General features: G+C 38.5%; 1 protein-coding gene across 1 annotated transcript; it reads right to left on the bottom strand.

Moving 5' to 3' along the window:
- Positions 1-450: 450 nt before the first annotated feature.
- Positions 451-9,828, bottom strand: LOC131721998 (zinc finger protein OZF-like). The gene is made up of 3 exons (XM_059015494.1): positions 9,670-9,828; positions 4,925-5,421; positions 451-4,107 (listed from the first exon to the last, which is right to left on the bottom strand). The coding sequence occupies exons 2-3, from the start codon at positions 5,406-5,408 to the stop codon at positions 3,146-3,148; spliced, it is 1,446 nt and encodes a 481-aa protein (XP_058871477.1). The 5' UTR covers positions 5,409-5,421; positions 9,670-9,828; the 3' UTR covers positions 451-3,145.
- Positions 9,829-10,643: the final 815 nt, after the last annotated feature.

Here is a 10,643-nt window from a genome sequence, read left to right as displayed (position 1 = left end):
ATCGTCTATATATAAGATTGTTAAATATTCATTATATAACATTTAATTCAGTTTGTATTTGTGTTTCGTATTTCTCGTACGCATTACATTATTATTACTATTGTAATAATAATCCCCCTTCATAAGTTCATAGGTATTTAATACATATAACAGCTTTCGTGTTTTAAATTAAACAATATGTTGTTAACATATTATTATTATTATTATTATTATTATTATTATCTTTTACCGGTGGGTATAGTTTCTTTCTCACGAAACGGCACCGCTAAAGCCACCGCTTGTCCACCTTTTTTAAATTTTCTATTACACAAATAATATTACAGTTACTAGGAAACCTGTGCATAATGAAAACCAACCAAACAAAACATTATCCAATCACTGGTTAGCCCTGTTGTCTTTGCAGCCAATCATAGTAAGAATTAGAAATTGGAAGCGAGGCAGGTTGCAGCGTACACACCTCTACACAAAACCCAGCTGCAGCTATCGCAGACCAAGTTTTCTTTTCCTCTTTTGCATTAAGTTCTAGAAGGAATAAATGATGTCAGCATGGTAAACAAGTAAGTACTTATTTCTCTTTACTACTTTAAACTGTGTTCTAAGTTTTTTGCACTGTAGAAATACATTTCTAAAACTGCATTCTTGAAAAATACTTAATTTAATTGAGTTTACTGAAAACAAAAACTAATGAAAAATAATCATTTAAGTTATAAATCATACTTTTAGAGCTTCTTAATTCATATCATAAAGTGGTTGTGTGATTAAATATTCTGTTTATTGCTTCTAATATCCACTCGTTCCCAGCACACGCCATCACCGTTTGCAAACAACGTCAATGAATTCACCTGGCAAATTCAGTTGAAAATTGCCTGTCAACCAGATATATCAGACTGATAGGATAGAAGGAGAGATTGATTTAAAAAAAAGAACGACAGAATAACTTAATACCACTTAATTTACCAAAATGAAAATTATTTATTATGGATGTGGGGAAAACACATTAACAATACGCTGTGCAGTCTCAACCTAGAAATCTGTATTGTGTGAACTTCATGTTTTTGTTCCTTTATGAACATACACAAAGGGGAAATACCATGTGCGGACGGTTAACAGTGTTTGCTTGCTCGCTGAACCCCCAGTCTCTTCTTAATGAATTGCACTTTCCTTCTTCTGGGTAATGTGTGTTTCACTTCCCCCTCTCACGTGACATTGGCACATCAACAATGCCGTTCATCCCATCTGTTTAACGGGGTGAAGCCGGGCTGTGTAAATATTTATTTTGAGAAAACAATCAAGAGTAGAGTCCATTATTGTTTATAAACACCCTGTGAATAAATGTGTATTATGTCATTGCAATCACTCAGGTGAAACAATGTCTTGTAATCTGCCCAAACATCAATATTTTTCAACAAAACTTTCAGGAAGTATTGTAAGGTCCCTCAGGTCACAGAATAACACATTTTTATAAACGTACCTCTAAGCAGAATACATAATAAAAATTACTTTTAAAAAATATAAGAAAAAAAAGCAAAAAGTTTATATGGTTTCTGAAGTACTTTAAATGTTCCCCAGAGTGTTCGGAAAACAAGGACACCATTTGCAAGATGCTACTGTAAAATTTAGTAAATTTAGTCAACAACAGCCAAAAAGCACCTGGTCCTGGGGTAGCATCCCACTGAAAAATGTTTGGTCCTGAAAGTGTTAAAGCTTAACTATAAGCTTCAGGTACATTCAAACAGTATTCAAATTCTAAAAGACGATAGTGACAGACAAGTTGAAAAAGGCATGCAAATAGAATAATCTAGCTGGAAAAAAGAAATCAAATGATTTGAGTGTTTCAAGGACTCATACTCGACAATCGGGACCCGGACTCGAAGTTTAAGGACTCTACTACATAGGGTTACCATATGACTCCAGATTAACCAGATACAGTGAGACAGAACGGGATTTCAAAATTTAAATAAATAAATGTGTAAATGAACCATCCTTAGCTACAATTAATAATGTTCGAGAGTGGAGAACGGGAGAGAGAGAGGAGTTAAAATAAGTAAAAGCGTAAATATAAGTGTTTGTACTCACCGTGTTTGTTTGTCTGTCCGTGCACCGTTTGTTAAATGTTAGTGCGTTTTGTTTGTCTTTATTTTGGCGCAAGTGCCGTGTCCTGTTTTGTGTTCAAACCTTGTATTTTCTGTTCTGTCAATTAATTATTAAATGCTGAGCGCGATCACGCACTCAGCTTCACCAAAACCCCAAGTCTCTGTCGTTTTATTTCCTGGATCTGGTCTGACACCACCCACTCCGGCCGTCTTTGTGACAGCGTCAAATAATTGTATTACACTAAGAATGAATTGCAGCCAGTCGCTATTTTTTTCTGTTTGTTAAAATTCAATCGCCCATATTATCCTGCAAATACAATCAAAGCATCATCATCTTGTTGCTCTATCGATAGATTAGCTATTCGTTCATTAAGATCTGATCAGAAGCAGCTGATCAGTGTGACTTGTTTGCTGCGCCCAAGCAATTCCACCACAGCAGGATTAATCTCAGCAAAGGTGGAGCTCATTTATACGTGGATTACTTTCAGTTTAGGGGGAATTTTGAAATCCCGGTCTGTCTCAAAGCGTCCCGTTAATCTGGAGCCATATGGTAACCCTAGACTACAAGTCTGGTATTTATACAATTTGTTCTGATCCTAGTTCCTGAGAGTTGAGGCTACCCCTGCCACTTACATTTTTTGGTAGGAAATCACTAAATTACACTTATGGAGACATCTCTAAAGAAAAATTAAATTTGAGTACATTTTAAAACTTTTTTTTTTACATTCAAACGAGGTAATCGTAGGGTATATTCACCATAGAGTGAAAACGTTATTCTCTTAATAATCTTCAGATTCTCAGCTGTTTAGAAAGTTAGAATAGGGTGTATTTCAGTGGATATTTGTCCTGAATCACAAGCCGAAAGTCACATTATGTCAGTCAGACCTCAAACAGGTCGACTGTTCACCGGAGCGGAAAGGTTAAACTAGAGACGTGTCCGCATCACCGCCCACTTTCTCAAGTGACATAGAAAAATTATTATTACACAGGCACTCATAATGCAAGAATGCATTAAATAATGAGTGAGTGAAAAGTCCCACTGAACATGTGCTTTAAGGTTTCTCTCCTCTGTGAATTCGCTGGTGTATTTTCAGATCTCCTGAATGTCTGAAACTCTTCCCACAGTCAGAACAGTGATACGGTTTCTCTCCTGTGTGAATTCGCTGGTGTATTTTCAGGTCTCCTGAATGTCTGAAACTCTTTCCACAGTCAGAGCAGAGATACGGTTTCTCTCCTGTGTGAATTCGCTGGTGTATTTTCAGGTATCCTGAATATCTGAAACTCTTTCCACAGTCAGAGCAGCAATATGGTTTTTCTCCTCTGTGAATTCGCTGGTGTGCTTTCAGATTTCCTGATTCCCTGAAACTCTTCCCACAGTCAGAGCAGCAATACGGTTTCTCTCCTGTGTGAATTTTCTGGTGCGTTTTTAGGTTATCTAAACGTCTGAAACTCTTCCCACAGTCAGAGCAGTGATACGTTTTCTCTCCTGTGTGAATTGCTGGGTGAGATTTCAGGGGTCCCGATTGACTGAAGCTCTTCCCACAGTCAGAGCAACAATACGGTTTCTGTCCTGTGTGAATTCGCTGGTGTGTTTTCAGGTTTCCTGATTGACTGAAACTCTTCCCACAGTCAGAGCAGCGATACGGTTTCTCTCCTGTGTGAATGCGCTGGTGTTTTTTCAGGTGTTCTGAACGACTGTAACTCTTCCCACAGTCAGAGCAGCGATACAGTTTCTCTCCAGTGTGAATATGCTGGTGTGTTTTCATGTCACCTAACCGTCTGAAACTCTTCCCACAGTCAGAGCAAGGATAAGGTTTCTCTCCTGTGTGAATTCGCTTGTGTGCTTTCAGGATACCGGAGTGACTGAAACGCTTCCCACAGTCAGAGCAGCAATACAGTTTCTCTCCTGTGTGAATTCGCTGGTGTTTTTTAAAATGCCCTAACTGGGTGAAATCTTTCCCACAGTCAGGATATTCTCCACCGCCCACCCTCGCTTTAGTGCCTGGACTGGAACCTGGAAAATATAACCAGTAAATAAAAGTAAAAGGAACTGCTTGTAGGCTTAGGGCATGTAGCTAGGTGGTGGAGTGGATTATACATGTGAATTTAATCTGTAGAGGCTTGCGCTGGGTTACACCAGTTTAAAACACAAAGTTAAACTTAAAGCCTGTAAAAGCAAAGTCAGTAAAGACTGATGCTGGTGAAAGTTGTAAGCACTTTTTTATACAGCCTACTTTATGATTTTAATTCAATAACTATAACTCCCGTTTGAACAAGCGCGAATGATCCATTGATGCCAGCGCATAACTCCAAACCATGTGCAGTTGAGCTGCGCTCTGACAAAAAGACGATTCTCTTTAAAGCTTAGTCGAAGTCCACAGAGCTCCCTGCTGTTTTGTTTAATGCATTTTCTGCTCTCTTGCCACCTGGTGGCAGGACTAAAAGTGCAGCTGACTCAACGGCATTTTTACATTATCGCACTGGGACAGTCTCACGACAGTAAAAGCTGGCTTTGGCTACCACTGTATTCATGCTTTTCTGTACTGAATTTATAATGATATATACAGTACTTTCATTTCTCCCCCTTTGTATAATATCCCCTTCCATCCCAACACAATACAAAGAGAAAAAAACCCTCACCCCCCAGAGCAATGGCAACATTAGATCTGTATCTTAAGTTCACCAGCAGTGAATCATATCTTGAACTGGTTGAGGGGTGCAGGAATAATAAATACCTAGTAATCTAATCTATATGCTCCCTCTCTCTCAACCACACTGTGGATATCATGCAATCTAGAACGACAATGTCATAGCCACTGGGAGTCGCTCACCTGCTAGACTGTATTCTGAATATGACCGCCTGTCTTCCTTTCCACCTCCTTGCGTGCTGTTGAGAGAGTCTTCCTCTCCAGCGTCTTGCTCTCTCATGCAGATTCTCTCCAGCACCATGCTACCCTCCCGCAGGAGTACAGGCTCCAGCTCAGGGTTGTTTGGTTTGAAGTTCTCGTATTCTTCCTTCCCTGGTTCCATGTCGTCAAACTCTTCTTTCAGGGGTTCCTGTTTAATATGGACAATTTCTAGCAGCCCTTCTTCTTCTTTAATAGGAAGCAGTTCTTCTGTCTGGGGGATCTCCAAGTCATCATGCTCAGCTTTAATCTCAGAGACCTCTGGCTGACTGCTGTCACATTGCATCTCACTGAGCTCCTGTTTAATGGGGAGGGAAGCCATCCCAGAGAAAGCCACACTAAAGGGGACAGGTTCATGTTCAGGGAACTCCTCTTTAATTGGGACAGATTCCATCTTCACACTGTCCATGGCATCTGTGTAGCTGCCAAAACAAAAAGCACAAAAAATGTATTTACTTATTTATTTAAATACAGTACTGTTAAGGCTATTCAAGGGACTGACAAAATCTGGCCTTAACCCTTCAAGGACTGGGATCATGTTAACACAATAAAACAGGGCCACCATACTTTGCAGTACAGGCTTGAAACACACATCAATAGATAAGGGAGGGACTGACGTTCACTTCCTGAGTTTTTTTTTTTTTTTTCGTGTGACGTCACTGAGAAGGCCATTTAGTGTCTAAGGGCGGAGACAGTTTACAGCAGCCCGCAGAAGCAAAACATCACAGGAACTTGTTAAGAGCGAATAAAGAAAAAGGGAAACACTGTAAATCTGATGTATTTGACAATTACATTAGAACATTTATTCTGTCTCGTGTTTTAATATATATGTTATTACAACATTTATAAATATCAAGAAATGAGTTGAACTAAATGTATCAGGTATGTTTTTTTTTTTTCCTTATTACTGATAATAATGAAATGAGTAACTTATTTTATTTATAAATATTTACTTTGAGAAAATAAATTGAGAGTAGTGTCCATTATTGCTTATAAAGACCCTGAGAATAAATGTGTATTATGTCATTGCAATCACTCTGGTGAAACAATGTCTTGTAATCTGCCCAAACATCAATATTTATAGAATAACGTGTTTTTATAGATCTATCTCTAAGCAGAAAACATAATACAAATTACTTAAGTTTGTATGGTTTCAGAAGTATTTTATAATGTTCCCAAGAGTGTTCTGAAAAAGGACACCATTTGCAAGATGCTACTGTACAAAATTGATTTTTAGTGAATGTTTATAGGAAGAGAGTCAACTACAGCCAAAAAGCGCCTGGTCCTGGGGCCTCACACGTCATACTGTCATCACCAGGGATCCTAGTTTTCTGCATTAAAAGAAATAATAAAAAAATTCTGATAAACTATAAAAATCTGAGTTATTCCACAATAAAAATGAAAGGCTAAAATTGAGCCCCCACCGTCACATTATAAGACAAACAAATAGTACTACTGAATAACAGTTAACACAGGAAGCATGTATTGGTACTCTTAAATTCTAAGGAAGTTACACGCTCACCAGTGCAATCAATAACCAATATAAACAAACTGACCACTTTCCTTTAATCAGCACAAACACTTCTTTTAAAAATACTTCAATTAAAAAAAAAACACCACTAGATGGTGTTCATGCCAGTTTATCTCCGAGTTAGTCTTTGTTATCTGCATGGCTGTTGCCAAACTCTTTGACCCGATCTTAGGGGTCATTTCTATCGTTTTCTGCATGTTTAAGCAGCTCATTCAGTCGTAACAATGCACTGGATACTGAAGTAAACTGCAGCTATGATTCAGCCTCGTTCAACCTTGACCTCTGTACAACAGGAACAGTTTTATTGAACAAGTATGTTTACGTAAATTTAAAGCTAAATTGCCTGGGGGGATTCCAAAATTTTAGGGGGGAATGGCAAAAGGAAAGGCACTTTTGCATATAAAAAACTATATTATATATATATATATAATATATATATATATTTTTTTTTTTTACTGCATCATCATTTACACTGGTGTTGCTTTAAAATAAGCTGCTTTCAGGAGTCCTAACAGCTGTTCATCTCTGTCACACAGAGCACTCTCCATTGCTTTTGCCATTGCCTGACGTGAACTTTTTGCATGCAAAAGAAAAAGGTGTTTTACTTTTTTACCAGTGCTCCTTTTTTTTTTTTTTAAACTCTTTACACTCAGCTCTATTTCCGCCTGTTTTAAATAAAAATGTGTCACTATCTTTATTTCTAAAAACTAGAAACCCATTTTATAAGCACAATAAGACACTGCCAGGTGTTGGTTGTGGTGGAATAACCACACTTCCAAGGGCTAAAGGCTACGCCCCTGGGCGTCCGGCTATTCTAACACAACTAACTCCCTGTCGTGTCTTATTGCTTACATATGACTTAACCCTGTATACTTAATATGGTTAAATCATGCTAAATATATTTGCCAGATATACAAGTATGTGTAATATGGGATAAGTGTTCCGCAGTATATCGTTAACTACGGTATTTCATGATAACAAAATCCTATGATACCTAATATCGGGTTAAAATAAAAACATCATGAATTATTGAAGTATATATATATATATATATATATATATATATATCTATCTATCTGTATCTATATCTATCTATCTATCTATCTATCTACCTCTCTCTCTCTCTCTCTCTCTCTCTCTCTCTCTCTCTCTCTCTCTCTCTCTCTCTCTCTCTCTCTCTCTATATATATATATATATATATATATATATATATATATATATATATATATAATCAACCAGAACATCACAAATACCAAAAAGCAAAGAATTACACCGTGTAACAAATTATTTTTTTTTTGGTTCCTGGGTAGTAAGTGTTATTTCCTAATTGCTTATGCCTCAAAAGTATAGAAAATGGCTATTATTCCCCACAAACTTTGCTTTTGTGACCAGGACAGTGATATTTTGAAATTTGCCTATTTTCCAGAACATTCCAGATAGATTCAGTGCTGAGTAAACTTGGAGTAACTTCTAGAACTTTCTAGAACTTTCCAGTAATATAAATAGTAGTATAAATACAGGGGCCTTAAGCCCACCAGTTCAGTTTAGTTCCAGCTGCCTAAGTGGATACATATCTGCATTTTTCGGAGATGGCATCAAGGTCATAGGAGACTTCAAAATGGTGGCATTCCTGATGGGTCTCCAAGGCGGTTTTACCAAGTTTCCCTGCTATCTTTGCCTTTGGGACAGCAGGGACACCAAGGCGCACTACCACAGGCGGGACTGGCCACAGCGGACCGAGTTCTCTGTGGGGAGGACTAACATCAAGTGGGAGCCTTATGAAACAATTTGTCAGAGCTCTAGATAAGGAGTTGGCAGCCTTCAAGTACCTTCAAGACTTCTTCCCTAAGCTGTCTGAGGCAAAGGTCAAAGCGGGTGTCTTTGTCGGACCACAGATAAAGAAGATCCTGGAGTGCAATGAATTCCCCAAGAAGCTCACTAGTAAGGAGAAAGCGGCTTGGAACAGCTTTGTCGCAGTGGTTCGGGGCTTCCTGGGCAATTACAAGGCTGAAAACTATGTAGAGCTGGTTGAGACTCTGGTTAAGAACTACGGCACAATGGGCTGTAGGATGTCCCTCAAAGTCCATATCCTTGATGCTCATCTTGATAAATTCAAGGAGAACATGGGAGCGTACTCGGAGGAGCAAGGCGAGCGCTTCCACCAGGATATACTGGACTTTGAACGCCGTTACCAAGGACAGTATAACGACAACATGATGGGAGACTACATTTGGGGGCTGATTCGTGAAAGTGATTTACAGTATAATCGTAAATCTCGAAAAACTACTCACTTCTAAATCTTTTGTAGTCATTTTTGTATTACTTTAGTATAAATACATGTTAATTTGGATTCATATGTTGTTTTTTTCTGACTTTATGTGAACGAAAAGACACAAATTCGCCCGTTTTCTCATTGGAAATAGGTACATTTCAAAATATCACTGTCCTGGTCACAAAAGCAAAGTTTGTGGGGAATAATAGCCATTTTCTATACTTTTGAGGCATAAGCAATTAGGAAATAACACTTACTACCCAGGAACAAAAATTGTGTTACATAGTGTCGCCATTTTAAAAGTCAGCGCTCTCGTGTAGCAGAGCGTTAAATCATTTAAATTCACCTCAGTGTGCTTTCTGAGCGGCATCTCATTACGTTAGGTACGTGATATACATAATACTTTACTTTCTACATGTACTTATACATATGCACATACAAATTAGTTTAAAAATGCTGTGGCAACTTGTCTGTGGAAAAAATCCAAACACCAAGGCGGTCCCTACATTGAAAAGGTTGGGAACCCCTGAACCAACACACATATCTGGGGAGGTTTAGTTCATTGCAATCGGTTCTGTCTTGCAGACTATGAGCCCTGTCACCCGTGCTCACTACGAGATGATCTTACTACACTACTGTGTGAGCGCATTGCTGTCCCATTGCATAAACTGTTACACAAACCCTGCTGTTAAATTATGTGCCTACATAAATGAATACAAATTCACCCGAGGTACAACAAGATTCATTTCCCCGGCGCCTTTAGTTTATTTGTTATATTTTAAATTGAATCGTCCGTGTTCATTTTGTAAACAAAGCCTAGGTCCGCAACCCATGCGTCCAAACAGCTAAACAAAAATGTAACTTACTTTTAATCGTCCACGCCTAGAAAACTGGTGTAATAATAAAAATAATAATACTTCCGAATGGATGAGTCGTTTTATTTTTATTTATTGATTTATTTTTAACTTCTGATGTTTGAAATACGGCGCTTTCTTCTAAACACTTGCAGGCGCCATTTTAATACGTCACTGAAACTCTTATCACCTGACTCGGTCACATCACCGTGTTGCATTCCACAGTCACAGATGCCTAGAGCAAGAAGTAGGGTATTACTGCAGCCTGCAGCTGCTGTCTCATAGCAGAAGTTGAAGTTATCACATATATCTAGGAAATTTTAGTCTTGAAGGGCTACTGCAACAAATACCATCTTGCTTTCTGGTGGATGCGGGCGGGGGTGTTGTAAAGGTTCATTTAAATTGGGCACACGTTGAAGTAAAATGAGAATACTGTAAAGGTACTATGATACTGTACTACAATTACTACTACTGGGTTACAATTACATTACTATTGTACTGTTGTACACAGTATTGCTTGCCCTAATGGTTTATTACAAATAAAAGAAAACAAAAACTCTCCTAAAGAGATTTTTCATGATAGTGTGTTGTTTTGTAGGGACCCTGAAGAAATCCAAACCAGCCTCAAAGTGTGTAGATGTAACAATCAAGTTTATTATACAGAATTCTGGAGAGAAGTAATACAGGCGGTCTGCAATCAGTTCTCTGACAAGTAATCGCAAGATACAACATTTTATACCAGTGCAGACAAGATGATGACCAGTGCAGACAAGATGATGACCAGTGCATAGGCAAGATGATGACCAGTGCAGACAAGATGATGACCAGCGCAGACAAGATGATGACCAGCGCAGACAAGATGATGACCAGTGCAGACAAGATGATGACCAGCGCAGACAAGATGATGACCAGCGCAGACAAGATGAGGACCAGTGCATAGGCAAGATGATGTCCAGTGCACAGACGAGGACCAGTGCAGACAAGAT

The sequence above is a fragment of the Acipenser ruthenus genome, chromosome 50, assembly GCF_902713425.1.
Source record: "Acipenser ruthenus chromosome 50, fAciRut3.2 maternal haplotype, whole genome shotgun sequence".
Classification (NCBI taxonomy): Eukaryota; Metazoa; Chordata; class Actinopteri; order Acipenseriformes; family Acipenseridae; genus Acipenser; species Acipenser ruthenus.
This window is presented reverse-complemented; position numbering and strand designations above follow the sequence as displayed.